Raw genomic sequence first — 23,958 nt, forward strand, 5'->3', positions numbered from 1 at the left:
ATGTGTTCATGGAGGAACGTGAATGCACAGGTGAATGGGCATTCAGAACAGGAGTTCTCAGTCTGGCAAGATGGTGACCTTGTTCCTTCCAGGGCTGGTGGTTCATCACCAAAGCTATTCATCATGGGGTCGTCTGTTGTCTGCGGTCTATTCTAATGTCTGCGGTATATTCGAGGAGTGCGTTTATCCATCTGAATGTCTCTCAGGGAAAATGCTGTTGCTTAAATACTATCTCGATGACATCACATTGACGTCACGGTGATGTCACAATGATGTCACGATGAGTCAGCCATGCCCAAATATGGAGTCCATGATGTCAGAATTAGTCTCGAGTATTCTGACAAGCAACAGTGGTAACCATAACAAGCATTCATAGCACTCAGACATATTGAGTAACTATGGCTACCTAATATCAACAAACCTTGATGTTTAACAACTGGTATTGCGTAACCGGAGGGGCATTCCCAATCAGTCTTGTCCACTAGTTCTCAAACTTCTTAATTTCAAGGACCCCCAGTTCGGTATGCATTAAGCCACGGACCCCCATAACTCTGAGAGACCCTTACGGGTCCATTTGGTTCCATTTGTCCACTCTCAGAGATACAGACATGTAAGGTTCCAATTGGTTTCCAGTGATTAACAGTCTCATGATTTGACACAGGCAGGTATCAGTCAATTATGACTTCAGTCTCCACCTCAGAACAACAGGAATAAACAATACTACAAAACTAGAAAATGTGCTCCTCGGAGCACAAGTCTCCGTCAGCAGACCCGTGCTATTTTAATAGCACGGGTCGTCTTGGTAGAACGGGTCGTCTTGGCAGAATGCGCGTGGTTTTTGGTGTTCTGCAGGGGCGACTGAATATGTAGTGTCTGCATCTAAAAAATGTTCTTCTTGAAGCAATGTGTCATATGGGAGTCCTCGTAATTGACTGGTTTGTTCAAATGCTTGTCTGTCTTCTTCATCTTCATTGTCTTGAACAGTTTCAGCAGTTGATTGGTGTGTTTGATCTATGTCAGTTTTCTCTAGTGCTACATAATGTATTTGATCAAGGTGGCCAATAGTATTAAGACTTCGGCCTTGTTGTGGGATCAATTCAACTCTATAGTCCTCTTCTGTGTTACTGTTGTAGATGAGTATGCTTTCTTAGCTTTGGCCTTCTGCGCCTTTGCTTGACCAATGTTAGGTGTTCTCAGAGGGACACAAGCACGCACGGACGGGTGATTTGGACTGGAAGGTACTGTTCCAATCAAGACTGATTGATCCTGTCTTACCTCACTTCAGAGGGAACCCTCTCAACGATCCATGGGGGTCTATGAGTCAGTCGGATAGGCGATTGTCCAAAACCACCAATCCGACCGATATGCCCATATATAGGTATATATGGAGATCCGCTTGTTCGGGAGCACCAATCCGACTGATATGCGCATATATGGGATCAAACTCGGTGTGTGTATTGCTGTAGACCTGAGGGAGAGATGTGCCAAGTGGGAAGCTGGTCGGATCAGTGGATCTCCAAACAATATCCCAAAAACAGCAAATCCCCATATAGAGTACCCTGATAGCGTCGATGTGACGTCAGTCTGACCTGGACTCCACATTTGGGCATGCCTGACACCGAACTCCATGTATGGGCATAAAAGGGACCCAGATACAGAAATCTCCATATATGAGCATAAAAGGGACCCAGAGAGACAGATACAGACATATCCATGAATGTGCATAAAAGGGACACAGGCAAATGACCACAGCTATTAGCAGGGTGGGAGGGAGGGAGGGGGACCCTCACAACTACGTCGCACTGCCGATCCGACCAATATGTCTGAGTCATAGAGTCATAGTGGGGGCTTCGTCAGTTTAACCCGTGGTGTCCCTTTTGTGCCCATATATGGAGATGTCTGTTTCTGTCTGTTTACCTGAGTCCCTTTTATGCCCATATATGGTGATATCTCTATCTGCCAGTCCTTGTCCCTTTTATGCCCATATATGGAGATCCCTTTAGTCATCAGTATATGCCATATATTGGAATGCCCATAAATGGGCATATTGGTTGGATCTCTTGGATATCTGAACTACTCGATGGCGGGCACCACACTCTTGAAGGCGGTCTCTGTATCTGTCAGACTGATGTCATCAGTATATGCCCATATATGGGCATGCCCCATTTGTGCCCATATATGGAGCTGACTGATTTGTTTTGGGCGGAGCTGCATTGGGAACTCCTTGTATGGTTATGGCTGAGTCAGAGTGACGTCAGAGGTTCGCTGGCCCACCCCAATTTTAATGTAGGATCAGTGTTGTTAGGCAACGGTTTCTGTTGTGTCTGACATCAAATGCCCATATATAGAGATTCCACAACATCAGTGCACATAGGCATTGTTGGGCAACAATTTGTGTTGTGTGTGACTTCACAAGCCCATATATGGAGATCACAGATGTATGAGGGGGGGGGGGGGTATTTCTCCCACACAATAACCTGGCCAATGCTATCAAATCAAAATTAAGTGTAGTAACATTAGGTCATTTCTCTTAAAGGAACAGTACACTCATAATTGTCATTATTGTTTTACCATGGCAACCACTGGTTTACCATGGCAACCACAGAGTTTACCATAGCAACCACCTATTAGACCCTAGCAGCCTTTTAGACCCTAGCAACCACCTTGTAGACCTCAGCAACCTCTGTTTTACCCTCGAAGCCATCTGTTTTACCCTAGTGACCATGCACCTATTAGACCCAAGCCCCCAGAACCGCGGAGAATGATTGAAGACATTGTCACATGACACACAAGACCATTTCTAAGTGTGGGGGGATCACATTTTGGCAGCCAACAGCAGTGATGGAAAAAGTACTCACATTTCTTACTTAAAGGAGTAGTTCACCCAAGAAATTACTTATTTTCTATCAATTGTACCCCCCCCCCCCATGAAGCCTTGAATTCATGGATTTATATACGTTTTTGTCGCATTCCTATGCCAATAATTTGAGTGTATTTCTGGTAGGAGACAGAAAGAGTCTACTTTGTGTCTCCTACCAGATACATTGGCATCTTTCCACCGGTAATCAAATTATTGGCTTAGGAATGCGACAATAACTAAAACAAATCCATGAATTCAATGCTTCATGGGGGGTGCAATTGATAGAAAATAAGTACTTTTTTGGGTGAACTACTCCATTAAGTAAAAGTATCAATACTGCAATGTAAAAACACTCTGCTACAAGTAAAAGTCCGGAATTCAAAGTGTACTTTTGTACCAGTACAAAAGTATTGGTATCAAAATTTACTTCAAGTACCAAAAGTTGAAAGTACTCATTGTGCAGAATGTCCCATTTCACAAGTTTTCAAATGTGAAATGTGTACAAAAATCTTTTGAAAATAGCAGATCTACAAGCTCACAATGCGTCGCATCGCGATGCATTGTGAGCTTGTAGATCGGCTATTTTCAAATGGCCAAAATGTACATAGGGCTGAGGTGGTTAATGTATGTTTTGTAATAATAATACAAATCTACAAAGTATACCTGCAAAGTAACTAGTAACTATAGTTTTCAAATAATTGTAGTGGAGTAAAAGTATAATATTTGCCTCTGAGATGTAATGGAGTAGAAGTAAAAGTACTGAAAAGTGGAAATACTCCAGTAAAGTAAAAAAAATACCTCAAAATTGTACTTCAGTACAATACTTGAGTAAATGTACTTACGTAGTTACTTCACACCACTGACCAACAGTGACATTAGTTTCATTTTGTGGGTGTAAATGAAATAGCTTTTGGCTCTGCATTGTTCAGAGTGTGATGTGTGATGTGCAATGCGTTTTTTTTTCTTCTCGTGAGGCGGCTGGTGCAGACGGTGCTGATGGGTCAGGGTCTGGCTGCGTTGATCTGTGGTACAGCCATCAGCTCTCAGTACCTGGCTACCGAGTTCCACGTCAACACCCCCATGATGCAGAGCGTACTGAACTACGCCCTGCTGTGTGTCACTTACACCACCATGCTGCTGTTCACGCCAGGTAACCAACCACAATTTACAATGTACAATTTATTGCGATTGACAATAAGCAAAATAAACACGACAAGGTACAATATTACATCAAATGCATAGAGATAGTAATCTAGGATCATAGGTAAACCAAGAACCTATCATCAGTCTAAACTATGGAGATGTCCGGTAATATAACTGCAATGGGGGACCACACAGCCCATGATGAACCACAACAATTACTATCTTCACTCTTATCCAGAGTGACTTAACAAGTGCGAGAACTGATTAAGCAGAGTAATATAGTCATATAGACACACGCCAAGTTTTAGAGCGTTTGATCTGACGCTTGTTGAGTTACGCCGTGACAGAGTGACACACAGAGATTTGGTGAATTAATAGAAAGGATTGCGGTGAAATCGTGGGCCTCATTTGATGAGCGTGATTGTTTTCTATCTAACTCCGGGGGCCCGGGCCGTCAGATCACATGGACCTTTATTTTATTAGAATTAGATGCACTTTGCGTGCTACTGCGAGCAACTTTCCCAGAGATTCACCATCTTACATGGAACTGCAAATATATTCGAGGCACCCCAATACACTGTTGGAAGCTCACCCTAAGCCTAAAACCGAAATAAAGCACAAAAACGAACACAATCCGCCCCCCAAAAAAAAAACGCGCGCACACGGGCTGGGCGCACGCGCAGGGGTGCCGATCAGTGTGCCGTGCCTACCGGCCAGGCTTTCAGTTGTTCCGCCACTGGTCATCACATAATCAAAACCACACTAAGAAATAATCACCCTCAGACCTCCAACCTAAAAGTTTGCTTCTCCACTTCTCATCAAAGTTGGGCGCGCTTCACACAGACAAACATTGCAAATGACTTAAATGAGATGTTGCTACGTGAATACTGAGCAGTGGGAAAAGTACTCAAATTCTTTACTTAAGTAAAAGTACAAATACTGCAATATAGAATTACTCTGTTACAAGTAAAAGTTCAGAATTCTAAATTTACTTGATTAAAAGTACAAAAGTATCGGCATCAAAATGTACTTAAAGTACCAAAAGTAAAAGTACTAATGTTTGAAAATAGCAGATCTACAAGCTCACAACGTGTCGCATCGCGACGCGTTGTGAGCTTGTAGATCGGCTATTTTCAAATAGCCTATGTATAAAATAGGGCTAAAGTGGTTAAAGTATGTTTCATAATATTATAATTTATATCTGAAAAGTATCTAGTAACTAAATCTTTCAAATAATTGTAATGGAGTAAAAGTACAATATTTGCCTCCGAGATGTAGTGGAGTAGAAGTAAAAGTATTGGAAATTGGAAACACTCAAGTAAAGCACAAATACCTCACAATTGTACTTAAGTACAGTACTTAAGTAAATGTACTTAGTTACTTTCCACCACTGATACTGAGTATGTGGGCTGTTCCCCTTTAAACCACAGGGGATGGACATATCTTACAGGTTCTAAAGAAAAGAGGATGGAAGTACCTGTTGCTTGGACTCGTGGACGTACAGGCCAACTACACTGTGGTCAAAGCCTACCAGTACACCTCTCTGACCAGTGTGCAGGTACCAGTACACTTCATTCATCCATTTCTTCCCAATTTTTTTTTACTGATTTAACCAAATGAACGTACGGGTCCTTTTGGTTACATTTGCCCCCTCTTACAGTTGGACATGCCTCAGGAAAATAAGGAACACCATTAGCATTTGCATTTGTACGGGTCCATTTGGTTACATTTGTAGTCGGGCGGAGGGGACGGGTAGTTCACTGATCAGTCAGCCTTCTATGGGATTTAAACTCTGCAACTTCCGTTGTGCACTGCATCAAGGTAGTGTTGAATCAAGTTTAGTACAATAAATGTTTGTTTATATTTGTAAGCTGTGTCTCTTTGTAAACGGTTATGTGACCGCCATTTTTTATATGATTCAAAGATGGCGGATAAACCGAGTAATAACGTCCTCTTGTCATCATATTGTTCGTTGAAATTGGTCGGGACCTGCTGATGTAATGACGCGTTGCGTTTTTGCTTGACATGAAGTAATTAAGAATGGACTTTTAGGGACTTTTGGTATGAAAAAATATGTTCTCATAAAAAAGTTTTAGGGATTTATTTGTTCTATGTTTCCATTATAACAACGGATATGCTTTAAAAGTGTGAAAAACACTCTTTAAGTATCAATAATAGTCAAATGACTTAAAGCAGCACTATGTTGACAGTTCAGAAACCCACATACCAGTTACATCATTGGTAGGCAGGATTGGTGATTTCAAACAATATATGTAATGTTTTTTTATGAATGCAGGACCAATTATAATGAAGATAGGTTGAACATGGGTGAAGTGGTCCAAACACATTGACTGCCAATCACGTAGATCTACGCGAACCGCTTTAAAGCCGCCACGTGCCAATCGCGTAGATCTACGTGAAGTGAAAAAAAAAAAAAAAAAAAAAGGCTTTTTTTTTTTTTTTTTTTTTTTTAATGTTTTTTTTTTCCAATTTCACCCAAAGACCAAGGAGATATGATTAGTTGAAGATCTAGACTCCTATCCACCTCCTTGTTAACTTAAAACTTAAAAAAGCTGTATTTCGGCTCCTGAGTACTTTTTTTTTTCCAATGAAAAACTCTGGCACTGGCTAAAAAAATATGCAATAATTCTGGCAGTCAATGTGTATATATTATCATGTCCATTGTTGGACCTTTGGGTAACAGACAGTCTGTGTAACCACTGAGCCATCCAAAACCTAATGTCATGTCATGTTTGTACATTTGCAGCTGCTGGACTGTTTCGTGGTGCCCATGCTGATGGTGTTGTCCTGGTGGTTCTTAAAGACACGGTACACAGTGATGCACTGCGTGTCCGTGTGTGTGTGTCTGCTGGGGGTGGGGGCCATGGTGGGGGCTGACATCCTGTCTGGACGAGACCAGGGATCCAGTAAGACTGCAACTCTTCTCGCCCTTTCGATTTTTTTCAGTGTCAAAATGTCTACATTCTAACACATTTTTGAAAATAGGGAAAAAAATACTTCACCCCCCATCCAAAAAAACTAAATAAAACTAAAAACTGTTGTATAATGGCTGCCGTCAGCTTACGACTTACAAAGGTAAACAAACCAATAATTCTGGAGTTTTTGCGTCCCATAAAAAATATTAAAATGCTTTTTAATCAATTAATTAATTAGTTAAAGGAGTAGTTCACCCAAAAAGTTGCTTATTTTCTGTCAATTACACAGCCCATGAAGCATTGAATTCATGGAGATTTTTTTTGTTTTTATCGCATTCCTAAACCAATAATTTGATAACCGGCGGAGAGACCTTTGTGACACATTCCGGATACATTAGCATCTTTAATATTATCATCAAATTATCGGCTTAGGAATGTGACAAAAACTAAAAAATCTCCCTGAATTCAAGGCTTCATGGGGTGTGTAATTGATAGAAAATAAGTACTTTTTTTGGGTGAACTACTCCTTTAATCTGTTTATTTACTGGGGGGGGGGGGGGGGGGCATTTTTTATTCCATTATGTGTTTCAGTTTGTTTGTTATCTCTGTGTATGTATTCCTTTCTTTGTAATATTTGGTAATAAAAATGTTGTCTATCTCCTTGTAGCTTCCAACATCTTGTTAGGCGATGGTCTGGTGCTGATCAGTGCCACGTTGTACGCTGTGTCCAATGTCTGTCAAGAATACACCGTCAAGAACCTGAGCCGAGTGGAGTTCCTGGGCATGGTGGGTCTGTTTGGAACCCTCATCAGCACCGTGCAGATGTAAGTGTGTGGCAGTCAAGCCATTATGTTCCACTGGGAGCATACCTGTACCTAGTATGTTAACATAGGGTTGCCTTATGTTCATGCTTTTATGTTATCAAGCCTATAACCTTAACCAGTGGTGTATAGTAACTAAATGCATTTACTCAAGTACTGCAAATTTGTTTACTTTACTGGAGTATTTCCAATTTTCTGTACTTTTACTTCTACTCTACTACATCTCAGATGCAAATATTGTACTTTTACTCCACTACAATTATTTGAAAAGTCTAGTTACTAGTTACTTTGCATGTATAAATGATTATATCATAAAACATACATTAATCACTTCAGCCCTACTTTATACATCTAGATCTAGATCTAGATCTAGATGTATCTAGATCGAGATCTACAAGCTCACAACGCGTCACGATGCGACGCGTTGTGAGCTTGTAGATCTGCTATTTCATCAGTTTAGTACTTTTACTTTTGGTACTTTAACTATATTTTGATGCCAATAAGTTTGTACTTTTACTCAAGTAACATTTTGAACACAGGCCTTTCACCTGTAACAGAGTATTTTTATATTGTGGTATTATATTATATATATATTGTGGCTTTTACTTAAGTAAAATATCTGAGTACTTCTTCCACCACTGACCTTAACCTTAACCCCAACCCCTCTACCCTAACCCTAAACTGAGGAAACATAGGGTTGAGGGAACATAGAGTTGAGGGAACATAGAGTCCCTTAACTCTATATGTTCCCTCAACTCTATGTTCCCTCAACCCTATGTTCCCCAGTTTATGGTTAGGGTGGGGGTTGGGGTTAAGGTTAAGGTTAAGGTTAAGGTTAAAGGAGAATTTTGGACTAAGTTTTTTTTAAAGTTTTTTGTATCTTAGGATGAATGGTACAGTAGAACATTTTCATAACTCGATCCCGGGTCCGCCACAGCTTAAAACGTGCGCGGATAGGCCTTGCGTCAGATCACATATTTTTAATAGCTTTTTTTTTTTTTTGAGATCTGACGTTCATAGTGAACACTGAACACTGAGATTTCAATCTCGTCTAGCGAGACTTTTTTTGGTTGCATAGTGTTCACTATGAACTATTCCTTTAACATAGGGTTGAGGGTTGTGTGAGTGTGTGATGTTCCAGCCTTGGTGTTTATTGTGTGCTGTGATGTGTTCCTATGTACAGGGTGATGCTAGGTGGTTATTGTGTGGTGTGATGTGTTCCTATGTACAGGGTGATGCTAGGTGGTTATTTGTATGGTGTGATGTGTGTACTGGGTAGCCTAATGCTAGGTGTTTATTGTGTGGTGCGATGTGTGCAGGGTGATGCTAGGTGGTTATATGGAGTGATGTGTTTCTCTCTACAGGGTGATCCTGGAGCGTAATGAAGTTGCAAAGATCATCTGGAGCTGGCAAATTGGTAAGTATATATTATGACTGTAAAAACATGATTCTGCTGAGAGGATTTCTCTCTGTATGGACGAGGGCCATCAAAAAGCTATAGGCCAGGGATTTTCAACCCTTTTCATTTTTGTATGTATGTATGTATGTATGTATGTATGTATGTATGTATGTATGTATGTATGTATGTATGTATGTATGTATGTAGCCTATGTATATGACATACATACATACATACATACATACGTACGTACGTGCGTGCGTGCGTGCGTGCGTGCGTGCGTGCGTGCGTGCGTGCGTGCGTGCGTGCGTGCGTGCGTGCGTGTGTGTGTGTGTGTATGTATGTGTATACTCTATGCATGTTGTGTGTTTAAATACATTATTATTGGGTCTCTCTAGGTGTGTTATTCGCTGGCTTTGCAGGGTGTATGTATACTCTGTACAGCTGTATGCCCCTAGTGGTGAAGATGACCAGCGCAACATCTGTCAACCTGTCCCTGCTGACCGCTGACCTGTTCAGCCTCTTCTGTGGACTCTTCCTGTTCCAGTACAAGGTACGTCTTCTTCCTCATCATCATCATCATATGAATTCACACATAAGAATGAATGCCACTGTAGAGTATTTGTGACTGATGAAATATCCAGTTCTGTTTAGGTTTTTCACACATGCATGCACACACGCACGCACGCACGCACGCACGCACGCACGCACGCACGCACGCACGCACGCACGCACGCACGCACGCACGCACGCACGCACGCACGCACGCACACACACACACACACGGACAGGTGGGAGGAGAACGTTACCTGAGTAAACAGGAATTCACCCAAATGAAAAACAATCGTTTTTTTTTTTTAAAAGGGGATATATACTTTTTGTTTAAAGTTTAAATATTGAAGAATTCACTCAATATAATCAAACTTAAGTTGTATGATAACAAAATGATAATTTATAATTTGTCATTAAATTAATAACTGCTGTAAGACGTGTGATATAACACAGATCTTTGACACATTCTTTTTTTTCTCAACTTCTTGATTTGAGGTTTAACAACATTCAAATGAGTTTATCTTTTCGTTAATGGTGTGCACTAGAAATGTGGTGCTGACATCAGCCAGCCAGACAGACAGACCCTCATATAGACAGCTATAGACTCCTGCAAAACCACACTGTAAATATAACCACACCAGTGGTGGAAAAAGTACTATAAGTTTAACTTAAGTAAAAGTATCAATACTGCAATGTAGAAATACTCTGTTCAAAGTAAAAGCCCGGTATTCAAAATTGACTTGAATAAAAGTACAAAAGTATTGGTATCAAAATGTACTTAGCGTACCAAAAGTAGAAATTCCTGTTTCACAAGTTTTAAAATGTATAAAAATCTTTTGAAAATAGCAGATCTACAAGCTCACAATGCGTCGCGATGCGACGCATTGTGAGCTTGTAGATTGGCTATTTTCAAATTGCCGAAATGTATATAGGGCTGAAGTGGTTAATGTATGTTTTGTAATAATAATAATCAAAATCTACAAAGTAACTAGTAACTAAAGTTTTCAGATAATTGTAGTGGAGTAAAAGTACAATATTTGCCTCTGAGATGTAGTGGAGTAGAAGCAAAAGTATTGGAAATTGGAAATACTCAACTAAAGTACAAATACCTCAAAATGTAAGTCATAAGTCAGTAGGCCTTAAGTCATAAGGCCTACTGTACTTGAGAGTACATGTACTTAGTTACTTTCCTCCAGTGAACCACGCCTCTCCGTCACTAAGCTATACTCTGCATCCTGTCTTGTGTCCTCAGTTCTCAGTGCTCTACCTGGTATCACTGGCGGTCATTCTGATTGGCTTCATCGCTTTCAACATCACGCCCACTCCCGTCGCGGACGACGCCCACTCCGACCCCTCGGCCTCTTCCCCCGCTGAGGACGGTTGCTACGAGAACCCCGCCCTCGCTGACCGCGGTGACGCCACCGGCCAGGAAGTGAGGGTGCAGGTCACCTCTTCCGGGGAGGTACAGAGAGAGGAGGAAGGAGAGGATGGACAGATGGACAGATGGAGGGATGGAGATGATGGACAGATGGAGAGATGGAGGGATGAGGATGAGAGGAAGAGTAGATGTGGGCTTTCAGAGGACATGGAAGAAAGGATGCATTGTGTAGCAGTGGGACGTGGCACTAGAATGTGAGGTGTAGTCAAAGATGGTTAAAGGGATAGTTCACCCCCAAATTGACTTTTTCCATCGATTAGTCACCCCATGGATTATTCTTTTGTTTTTATCGCATTCCTAAGCCAACAATTTGATGACCGGCAGCGGTTCCGGTAGGAGACACAAAGAGTCTCCTTTGTGTCTCCTATCGGAACCACTGCCTACCGGTCCGCTGGTCATCAAATTATTGGCTTAGGAATGCGACAAAAACTAAATAATATCCATGAATTCAAGTCTCCATGGGCTGACTAATCGATAGAAAAAAAATTATTGTTTGGGTGAACTATCCCTTTAATTTATGAAGATCCGCCATCCCAATTGAAGCCCTAGAGGCTAAATGAGACTCAAATCCTACAAATGGTCTCCTTAAGTGGGTGCCATCTGATCTTGAGAACGTCCTCTGATTACTAGATCCCACGAGAGTGTGTTGCTGGGACAGTAGATTTTCTCCTAATTTGTCTCATTTTAGAATGAAAATCTTGTGAATATTGTGTGGCTTGCAGTGGTGGAAAAAATGTTTTACTTAAGTAAAAGTATCAATACTGCAATGTAGAAGTAGGCTACTCTGTTACAAGTAAAAGTCTGGAATTCAAAATTGACTTGAGTAAAAGTACAAAAGTATTAGAATCAAAATGTACTTAAAGTACCAAAAGTAAAAGTACTAACATGTTTGAAAATAGCCTATGTATAAAATAGGGCTGAAGTGGTTAATGTACGTTACTTTTATAAGTGCCGCGTACTTTTATAAAGTACTTTTTTTCGTGCCGCGCTGCTTGTACATCTGCTATTTTTGAACATTTTTGAAAAATCTTGAAAGTGTGAGAACTACTGATTTAGAAGGCTTTTGTAAAATCTGCCTCAGGTCTTAGAAAATACATTCCTGTTTTGTTTTTTTTTAAACCTTGAAAAATTTGTGTTTACTGTGATACCGATAAATAGCAAATAAAAATATACTATGCTTGTCGAATTGATCCTAGTCGGAACACAATCGATTGATTGATCATTCAAATAAAAGAAAAAATAAATGCACATGCGGACCACGAATGCTTTCAAGATTTTCAAGCATGGGTCCTGATCCAGAAACGGTTGTGAACCAACTGTTATAACTTTTTTTACTTTGTGCACGCTGGTGTCGTGTGCCAAAACTACATGATCTATTCTACAATCTCACAACGCATTGCGGATTGTTCTGTATTTCTGTGTATATATTCTGTGTATTTATTTGTTTTTTGTGTTATTATGAGGTGATTATTAATTACTTAAACCCTGTTGACCGGAGTTCCCCAGGGCTCTATACTAGGACCCCTCCTTGTTTTCCCTCTACATAACGGAAATAAGCTTTTGAGATTTCTTGTGTTTATCCTTTTGACTATTGTGTGCTTTTTGGCATCAATTGTACGTGTGATTTGTCAATAAAATTTTAAATCAATCAATCTTTGCCGGATATAGCCTATCTACAAGCTTGTAGATCTGGTATTTGCTTGTAGATCTGTGTTTAAATTAGTGTAGGCTATAAAGCACTCAGCTGGTATAATTGTTATGCTATTGATTGATAACATCTGTGCAATGGACGTTTAAACAAATAAATGCTTAACATACAGGCTTGGTGCTAATGTGTCCATGTTCTCCACTACAACCATAAAAGGGTCTTTCTGAAACAGATAATCTCAACTAACCAAAACACACCCTCAGTGTGTGCAGATATCTCATACGGATATCTAATTTCCTGGAAAAAAAAGGAAGCAATCCATGTATATGAACAGAAATGTATAATCCTACCCTGTGCTTCACAATAAAAAAGATTTGAAAATCAGGAGTGAGTCTGGCCTGCAGGGCTGTCTGGGCATTTCTGCGGAGTTACATGAACTCTCCAATCAGCGTCCTCGCTCATTGTTCTGTGATTGACAGCGGAGGTTGGCCAATCAGGTGGAACCCAAGTGAACCAGAATGGAGCCGAGTGCAGCCGACAAAAATGGAACGGGCCGCCATTGAAATTCTGTCCGCTGTTTTTGGTTTAGGTTTTAAAACTTCAAAACGCTCTCAACTTCTTTTTTGAGGCACAGGATTTACTTTTAAGATATCGTTCGGATAGAATTTCGTTGTTTAACACATTGTGTGCCACAGGTTTATTAAAATAGGGTACGTTCAGTGCCTGCATATCTTCCATCCACTCACGTTGATATGTTTCGTGCTGTAGAAGCCCCGACGCGGAAGTGCATGTAAACGGTGGAGGGTCCCGACTAACGCCTGGAACAATAATATTTCTAACGCAATCCTCCATTGCAGAGTGATCGCCGATCGAAAACGGCTCACTTCCACCACGTTTAAAATAAATGGAGATATTAAGCTTTTAGTCAAGGAGTTAACATTGGAGCGGCCGACCGGAAGGATTTTTTACATGGATCCACATCCGGCCTCTCCTTCTCAGAGACTCCTTGGATGATCCCAAAGTTTCGTTACATGCCCCACGTATAAAAAAAAAATGGGCCAAAAACGGTCCGGACCGTTTATGGCACATGACGCATGGATTCTCAAAAACGGTCCGGACCGTTTATGGCACTCAATGTGTTAACTTCATATATGTGGTCAATCATGACAGAGCCTATTTAAAAATAAAAATTCAGAGAACCGGCAGGGGTGGGCAGTGACACGCATGTATCCGAATAAAGCAACCTATTTTCCTTGCTCTGGTGGTGCTGTAACGAACTGCTAATTGGCTGAAGGGGAACAAACTGCTGATTGGCTGAAGGGGTTGTCAGTCAACAACGGTATTACTACCGCCCAGCTCCAGCCCACAGCCAAATTGCCCATAGGTCTGCAGGCCAGACCAATTCCTGAAATCAAATGCAAATGAGATTTGCGGAAGGGGGATGGTTTACCAGGCTACTAGCGATGCAGATGAGGGTGTGCTCTCTTGTCTGGCTTCCTGTGATCCGTCTTGTCTCATCGTTGTCAGTGATCTGATTCTGATTCTGATTCTAACTTCACCCCTAAGTTAGAGCTGTGTGTGGCCACACAGTCATATGTGTACACGGGGTATACAGTGTCAATGTTGTTTGTGCAGGGACAGATTGGGAACACAAATCAGAATGAGAATGTATCTGTGCAAATTCATACAAAAACTAGAAAAAGTGCTCCTCGGAGCACAGGTCTCCGCCAGATCAGGTAGGTTATTGTGGCCTCCTGGTGGCGCTATAATAGGCCAATGTGAAAAGGGTGCCATTTCTTTTTAGGCCTTGCATGGCAATAGGACACTGCATTCATGATTTGAGGCATTTTGTTAAAAAAAATGTGTTTTGCTAAATTAACCTGCTTGTGGCGCTATAACAGGCCAATGTTAAAAGGGTAGCATTTTGTCCTCAACATAGTGTGAATGTGCGTGCGAAGTTTGACCGCAATCGGACGCTGCGTTCATGATTTGAGGCATTTTGTTCAAAACAAGCCACTACTGCAAACTTTAGATGTGAATGTTAGGCAATCAGGATGGAATATGAAAAATGAAACAGATCCGGCTTGATCACATGACTATAGAGATCATGTGTACCGATTTGCGTGAAATTTGGATAAAATCGTAAGGAGTAATATAAAGTAAATTTTTTTTTTCATAAGTCGGCCTCCTGGTGGCGCTATAAAAGGCAGAAGTTTTTCCTTGACCTCTAGGGAGTGCGCATACAGAGTTTTACACAGATCGGTGCAGTTATAGGTTTTTTCAAGTGGCATTTCTTCCTCGGCCTAATGGGAATGTGCGTGCAAAATGTCATGGAAATTGCATGCTGTGTTCACGATTTGCATGATTTTTGGGCAAAATCTGTAGGAGTACTGTCAAAAATATGTTTTGCACAAAGCGGCCTGGTGGCGCTATAACAGGCCTATGTCAAAAATGTGGGGCAGAGGTTCTGCTCTGGCATCCAGGGAGTGTGTGTGCACAGTTTGGCTGCGATCAAGCCAACGGTGCCGGAGATTAGCTGTACACAAAATGACAGAATGACACACGGACGGACACACACACACACACACACACACACACACACGGACGGACGGACAGGGGGTAAAACCTACTCTCTCGCCATGCCTTTCGGCCTGGCGGAGACAATTACAGCAACAATATCAAAACACAAATATAGCTGCAAGCAGCGATAAGCGGGGCCAGGTTTTGCAGAGAGAAAAAAAGAAAGAAGAAACTATAAGTAATTTGCAGAATAAGCCATAGAAGCATAGAACACTCAACTTGAGAGAAAAAAAGGCAGGCAGGCAGGCAGGCAGGCAGGCAGGCAGGCAGGCAGGCAGGCAGGCAGGCAGGCAGACAGACAGACAGACAGACAGACAGACAGAGACACAGAGACAGAGAGACACAGAGACACAGAGACAGAGAGACACAGAGACAGAGAGACACAGAGACAGAGAGACAGAGAGACACAGAGACAGAGAGACACAGAGACAGAGAGACAGAGAGACACAGAGACAGAGACAGAGAGACACAGAGACACAGAGTGAGAGACACAGAGACAGAGAGACAGACAGTTAAAGCAAAGTGCAATAATAGCACAATAAGACATGGAAACGGAATAGATTGAAATTGAGACAAAGCAAATGATTCCAACAGGTGAAATTACTTTTAAGCTCGACCCAGCCTAGGTGGACATACATAGGACGCAGGGGGGCAATCCCAGGTTAAGAACCTCACACATGGACACCTCAACCTATTGCTATTGACAGGAATCGAACGCTCGACCTTCGGACTCACAGGTTGAGACACGACCTGTAGTGCTACAGCTTCGTCCAGGCTGAAGTTGTCTGTTGAAGATCATACATTTTTGCCTTCTGTCATGAACCAAGCCCCTGGCTGAAACTGGTGAAAGTAGCTGATCTACAAGCTCAGAAACACGTTGCTATCTGAAAAGTTGTGAGATTGTAGATCGGCTATTTTCACAATGAAGTACGTCATACATTGAAAAAACATACTCTCAAATAAGCATTTCATGTTATCTTTACCGTTTGCACATGTATTCATTGATACAGTCATGTTTTTTGCAATTCAACTTAAATGAGTCTGCATCAAGTGAGGCTTGAACCGGCAACCTTGCGGTCATGTGGCACTCACTTAAGGGAGAAGCCATTGGACCAACAGATAAAATTTGTGAAAAAAGAGATCAGACAGATGATACAGTTTCACGCAAATAGCTGAAAAATCCTGGGTTTAAGTGTTTTTCAAACTGCTTAAAATTGCGGACAATCTAAGGGCGGAGTGAGAGACATGGAAACGGAATAGATTGAAGAGAGAGAGAGATGGAAGCAGAATGGATTGATTGGACGTCTCAACCTAATGCCATTAACAGGAATCAAACCCTCAACTTTCGGATTGACAGGCTGCAACACTACCTATAGTGCTATAGCTTTGTCCAGGCTGAGGTTGTCTGTTGAAGATAAAAGTGAACCAGTGAAAGCAGCCGATCTACAAGCTCAGAAACACGTTGCTATCTGAAAAGTTTTGAGATTGTAGATCGGCTATTTTCAGAATGAAGTATGTCATACATTGCAAAAACATACCCTCTCAAATAAGCATTTCATGTTATCTTTACCCTTTGCACATGTATTCATTGATACATTCATGTTTTTTGCAATTCAACTTAAATGAGTCTGCATCAAGTGAGGCTTGAACTGGCAACCTTGCAGTCATGAGGCACTCACTTAAGGGAGAAGCCATTGGACCAACAGACAAGATCTGTGAAAAAATAGATAACACAGCAGCCGATCTACAAGCTCAGAAACACGTTGCTATCTGAAAGGTTGTGAGATTGTAGATCGGCTATTTTCACAATTTTGTCATGTATTGCAAAAAATACTCTCTCCAAGAAGCATTTCATGTTATCTTTAACAGTTGCACATGCATTAATTGATACAGTCATGTTTTGTGCGATACAATTGAGAAGTAGCCAGCAAGAGTTGAGGCTTGAACTGGCGACCTTGGATCCAGAGGCTGATGCTGAAGCGAGACGCCATTGGACCAACAGACCAGAACCAGTGAAAAAAGAATTCACACTAACACTAACACTAAGATCACTCGTTCACAAACCATTTACCAACAGAGAAATTGTATGTCTCCTCGAAACCGAAACCAGTGAAAGCAGCTCACAAAAGCTCACAAGCTACAAGCTCACAAAACGTTGCTATCTGAAAAGTTGTGAGATTGTAGATCGGCTATTTTCACAATGAAGTACGTCATACATTGAAAAAACATACTCTCAAATAAGCATTTCATCTTTACCGTTTGCACATGTATTCATTGATACAGTCATGTTTTTTGCAATTCACCTTAAATGAGTCTGCATCAAGTGAGGCTTGAACCGGCAACCTTGCGGTAGTGAGGCACACGTTTAAGGGAGAAGCCATTGTAGCAACAGACAAGAACCTGTGAAAAAGGAGATCACACAGATGATACAGTTTCACGCAAATAGCTGAAAAATCCTGGGTTTAAGTGTTTTTCAAACTGCTCAAAATTGCGGACAATCTAAGGGCGGAGCTTACTGGTCAACGTGATACATGTGTTCCTCATGAGTCAAGGCACATGTGTAAGCAGGTTTAATGGCTGTCGGCCAAACGAGGCATGACTTTTGCCTGTTTAAAGTTTGCACTTTCAAAAAATCGCTATAGCGCCCCCCTTTGACCAATTGGAGTAAGATTGGTTTCAGTAATATTTGGAATGACCCTCAACATTAACGCAAAGTTTCAAAGAAATGTGAGTCTGCATGTATGTGTTAGGGGCAGATGAATAATTGTCATAAAACTGCAATATTCATTGGCTCATTACATTTCCATTTTTTCACTTATGGAAAATCTTTTGCACAGGTTTGTCGGCATAGGTCCAAAGTTCATGTGTAAAACGTTTCGTGCAGATTGCTCAAAAATCCCAGGAGGAGATAGATTTTAGCTGCTTTTCATATAATTCAAAATGGTGGGAGATCTAAAGGTCAGAGGTCAAAAGTCAGAAGGTTAAAGTTGTTCATCATGAGTAGACGCATGTGTGTATTGAAGTTTTATGGCTGTAGGTCAAACAGGGCATGAGTTGTACCTGTTCAAAGTTGGCATTTTCAATTGAGTGCTATAGCGCCACCTTTTGACGAAAGATTGTGAGATTTATTTCTTGATAGTTTTTCATGACCATCTACCATATGGCAGAGTTTCGTAAAAAGCGACAGCACGGTTCACCCAGAACTGCGAAAAGTGGCGGAAACAGAAGAATACAGACAATATTAAAAAAGGCTTTTTTTTAACGGGGTTTCAATTTAGATTTAAAAAAGGTTATGGAGCAAGCAAACCTGGGGTCCAATGGCCCCCCATTGGACAGGTTAATCAAATCAGTGGAGAGAGAGTTGGAAGGACAGCAGACATGAACATTCATGTCCCCAATAGAATGATGCTGTTAAAACGCTGGGTAATAAGGGAAAGGGGCTCGGAGAATTCAGTAATAAAACCGGAGTTGTGTTTAGGGGGTCTAATAGATTAAAACACAAAGCACTGGATTTTTACTGTTAATTAAAAAGCTAAAAACTTCAATGGTGTTAAAAACACAAGGAGATAGGAGAACATTTACAATTATTATTTTAAAAAACAGCAAGCCCACCACCTATGCCCTCTGGTCTAGGCAAGTTCAAATAAGAAAAATTAGGTGGGGTGGTTTTCAATAAGAAGCACATTGTCCTCTGGGCTCTCTCTCTCTCTGTGATGAAAAATACATCTACGTTATGTGATTCAATGAAATCGTGACAAATAACAGATTTGTGAGGCTGGTATCTGAAATGTAGTAAACCAATTTTAAGACAATTTTAGGCAGGAGTACTGAGATGAGTAGTCGATGAAAGCAGAATTAAATTGGAGGGATTTACAGAGCTACTGGGTGTATTGGCGGTGCGGTTTGAAGTGATCCTGACAGGTATGGTGGAGGAGAATGGAATATCAACATGACCCTCTGAAAGATGCTCACCGTTATTGCAGGATATGGGATCTATGGCGGAATCATGCTTTGGAGAATATCATGTCTTGAAGGCAACATGGCGGATGTAATTTGTAGTGAGCTGTTTAATACCTAGGGTGTTAGGGTGCAGGCCATCAGGTTTATAAAGGCCATTTCTGGTCCAAAATGTGTCAAAATTGTCAATAACGCCATGACCTGTTGTATTGCAAAATGCTTTAAGTCAATGCCATTTCTTAATTAATTAGAAATTAATTAGGTACTTACCGCACCTTATGTCTTACCTCAGGTACTATGTGTAAATATGTAGATCATTTGTTTGTTTTTTATTGATTGATCTCTCTTGCCCCCTCTTCTTCTTCCTCCCTTTCTTTTTTATGGAAATAACCAAAACGATGGAGCTTGCACAAAAACAAATTTCACCCACTGTTTTACACCTGTAAACCTGTGATGTGACAATAAAGTTGATTCTGATTCTGACTCTGAACTTGGATTTGGGTCTTTTTGAAGGGATTCTCGGACCTGGTCTGAACCTGTTGCTGAGATCAGGAGTTCAGGACCCTTCATAGACAGCTGTCGACTGTCGTAGAACTCTTCAGTGAAACTCAGAGTCATTTCCACAAAGAGTGAGAGCACAGAATATGATGAATCAGGTATGAGACCTGAACAGCATGCGAGGCAAGCCTCCTGAACAAGTGAGGAGGATTCAGGTAGAAGTCTGGTTGATGGACAGGCCTGTAGGCCTATTAGCTCTATTCTATTTGCAGACGCTCTAACATCAATGGTTTTGCTGACAGGTCAAGATGAGAGCAGATGGTGTGTGTATAGCAGTCCTTGTATAGCAGTCGTTCTCAAAGTGAGGTTCGGGATCCCCATAAGGTCCTTCAGGGGGTTCCAGGGGGTCCCCAACTAGTTAATATAGCATAAAAATCAGTTCAACCACTTTAACCTCATTTTATACTTCTGAGAGATTTTGAAAAATCTTGAAAGATTGTGAAATCTCTTTAAGTAATTTTGAAAAACTACAAATCTTCTCTTATGGGGTTCCCTGGCACGACATTGTTTCAAATGGAGGTTTTTAGCCAAATGCATATCAATTTGGGGGTCCTTGACAGGAAAGAGTTTGAGAATCACTGTTATAGGCACAGGGCCAAACATACACTCAAACAACACTCAAATAGCCCAAAAGAGACAGACACTTGTCCTCACAGAATGCCAAATATTATTCTTGTGGTGCTTAAATGCTAAGGCGTGAGGCAAGAGATATTTACTGGCAGAAAGATTACTGGAATATCAGGTGACGGAGAAAAACAGAAGTGGTTAAATGTCTAAATAAATAAGGAAAGTACGGAGCAGGCGTGCATCCTGTACTTTGGCTTATGAAAGCTGATTACCACACATCACATATCCTAAACACGTTTCGTAAAGCTGGACATTCTGACATAATAGAGGAACCTGGCATGATATCATGTAAATATGCCGTAAGCTCATTTTCACTTCCACTTTGACCAGCAGCAAACCCACCAGTACTGAATGAGGTCAGGGAGGGTTGATGTGGGGCAGTTTGAACAAAGGAACGGGTTGGATATGCTGGGGGGGGCTCTGCTTTTGATATCCCCCCTCATGGTCATTCATTTTTATGGCGGATGATGCTTTATTGTCCTTGCGGAAATTCATTTTGTACCAAGCAGCCATCAGGATAAAAAAAAAATCACAAAACATAAATACACGATACATAGACAGATCACACAATACATTGACAATACTACACAGTTCCTCTCTTACCGAGAGGAAAATAGAAAAAGCTACCAGTCATAGTTCAAGAGGCATCACATTACATTTTATGCACAGAACTGAGATGGGGCCTGTTTGTTCAGGAGTCCTATACTTGTGGGGACAAATGATCTTGAAGCCCTAGCCCGCAACATTGGTACTTTGCACCGTTGTCCTGATGGTGTGTTCTATCCCTAGCAATAGCTTTAGTACCCGGGTCTCATACATTGCTGTCATACTCTCAAGTTTTACCCAGCTATCCAGCTGGATACATTGATGATTTTATGGAGTTTGTTCTTATTGTCTACGCCAGGCCGATAGGCATGGCGAGAGAGTATGTTTTGCCCCCTGTCCGTCCGTGTGTCCGTGTGTCCGTCCGTCCGTCCTTCTATCTGCGAGCAGCTAATCTCCGCCACCGTTCGCCCGGTCGCTGTGAAACTGCGCACACACACTCCCTGGATGCCACAGCAGAACCTCTGCCCCACATTTTTCAGATCAGCCTGTCATAGCGCCACCATGAGGCCGACTTTTGCAAAACACATTTTTGGATATTACTCCAACAGATTTTGTCCAAACAACACACAAATCGGTACACAGTATCTCTATAGTCATGTGATCAACACGGATCTGTCCGATTTACTATATTCCATCCTGATTGGCTAAGATTGGCTTCCAAAGTTTGCAGGATTGGTTCGTTTTGAACAAAATGCCTCAAATCATGAACGCAGCATGCAATTTCCGTGACATTTTCCACATAGATTCCCACTTGGCCGAGGAAGAAATGCCACTTGAAAACTTTCAAATCAGCTTCATGGTGGCGCTATAACAGGCCGATTAACGTTTGCCCTGCATTTTTCACATATGCCTGTTAGAGCGCCACCAGGAGGCTGACTTTTGTAAAACATTTTTTTACTTCTTCAGATTCTGTCCAAAAATCACACAAATCGGTAAACAGTATGTCTATATATTATGTGATCAAGATGGATGTGTCCGATATTTCATATTCCATCCTACTTGGCTAACATTGGCTTCCAAAGTTTGCAGGATAGGTCCGTTTTGAACAAAATTCCTCAAATCATGAACGCAGTGTGCGATTACCGATAACTGTGAAATAATGCACGCACATTCCCACTAGGCCGAGGAGGATGTGCCCCACTTTTCACATTGACCTGTTATATAGACCCTCCAGAAAAATGCGATTGTGCGATCGCAGAATTTACCGCATAATCAGCAAAATGGAACATTATTATGCGGGGATAACGTTTTTTCAAAAAGCCCGCATCACATCGCATAATATGCGCATCACATCGCATAATATGCACATCGCATCGCATAATATGCACATCGCATCGCATAATATGCACTTCGCATCGCATAATATGCGCATCGCATCGCATAATATGCACATCGCATCGCATAATATGCACATCGCATCGCATAATATGCACTTCGCATCGCATAATGTGCGCATCGCATCGCATAATATGCACATCGCATCGCATAATATGCACTTCGCATCGCATAATGTGCACTTCGCATCGCATAATGTGCGCATCGCATCGCATAATATGCACTTCGCATCGCATAATATGCACTTCGCATCGCATAATGTGCGCATCGCATCGCATAATATGCGCATCGCATCGCATAATATGCACTTTGCATCGCATATTTCACATTTTTCGCAACTTTTCGCATATCGCATATTTCCGCATATTGCCGCATATTTCACAACTTTCCGCATATTTCGCAACTTCCCGCAATTCATCGCAAAATCAAGGATTTTAGCCCGCATAATCAAGGGTTTTAGCCCGCATATTCTAGGCTTTTTGCCCGCGTTTTTCTGGAGGGTCTAGTTATAGCGCCAACAGCAGGTCTTATTTAGCAAACCCCATTTTTCGAACAAAATGCCTCAAATCATGAATGCAGTGTCCGATTGCTGTGAAAGGCCTAAGAAGAAATGGCACCCTTTTCACATTGGCCTATTATAGCGCCACCAGGAGGCCATAATAACCTACCTGACCTGGCGGAGACTTGTGCTCCGAGGAGCACTTTTTCTAGTTAACAAATGATAAAGAACCATACAAGGAAGCAAAACTAAAAGTTAATGCACTCTCTACGAAGGATCGATGGAAGAGTACCATTACACTTTTTTTCACGTTAAACTGTCTCAGTCTTAAAATGCAGCCTCTGCTGACCTTTCTTATACATGGCATCAGTGTTGTAATTCCATGTCAGCTTGGAATCAATCGTTGTGCCCAAGTACTTGTATTCCTCCACAGTCACTATACCTAACTATAACCTCCTTAGTTTTCTTAATATTCAACTGAAGGAAGTTACTCTTGCACCAACCAGCAAACTCATCCAGTGTTCTTTGATAGCTTATCTCATCATTCTCAATCAGACCAACAATAGCTGTGTCGTCGGCAAATTTAACAATAGGCCAACAGGTGTTATTTAAGTCACTCCTGCAGTCGCTGTACAAAGTGAACAATACCGGTGAGATCAAACTCCCTTGCGGAGCCCCCGTGTTGATCGTAATAGGGAGAGATATTGCTTTATTCACCCTGACATGTTGTACCCGATCAGTCAGGAAGGACTCCACCCATCTGATGATATGGGTGTTAACACCCATATCATACAATTTCCTCATCAAAATATGAGGTCTCATTGTGTTAAAAGCTGAAGAGAAATCTACAAAAAGCACCCGAGCATATCGTGTCTTTTTAGGTTGATCTAGAAGATGATAATAGATCTTATTAAGCATAAAAAGAACACGCAAACTGTAAAGGGTCCAATAGCTTTCACTTGAATTAGGTCACCTTGTTCAAAAGCACGTTTCTTTCTT

At 41.4% G+C, this 23,958-nt stretch overlaps 1 protein-coding gene across 1 annotated transcript; it reads left to right on the forward strand.

Annotated features, from left to right (window-relative positions):
* LOC308085968 (solute carrier family 35 member F2-like) lies at nucleotides 1-19,868 on the forward strand (the record flags this gene model as incomplete). The annotated part of the gene is made up of 9 exons (XM_080429283.1): nucleotides 1-65; nucleotides 3,835-4,010; nucleotides 5,434-5,561; nucleotides 6,771-6,930; nucleotides 7,607-7,763; nucleotides 9,125-9,177; nucleotides 9,558-9,712; nucleotides 10,964-11,173; nucleotides 19,848-19,868. 9 exons carry the CDS (start codon nucleotides 1-3, stop codon nucleotides 19,866-19,868), a joined length of 1,125 nt encoding a protein of 374 aa, XP_080285409.1.
* Between the last annotated feature and the right edge of the window lie 4,090 nt (nucleotides 19,869-23,958).

This window comes from Gymnoscopelus braueri, assembly GCF_963280865.1.
Source record: "Gymnoscopelus braueri genome assembly, chromosome: 5".
In the NCBI taxonomy this organism is placed as follows: Eukaryota; Metazoa; Chordata; class Actinopteri; order Myctophiformes; family Myctophidae; genus Gymnoscopelus; species Gymnoscopelus braueri.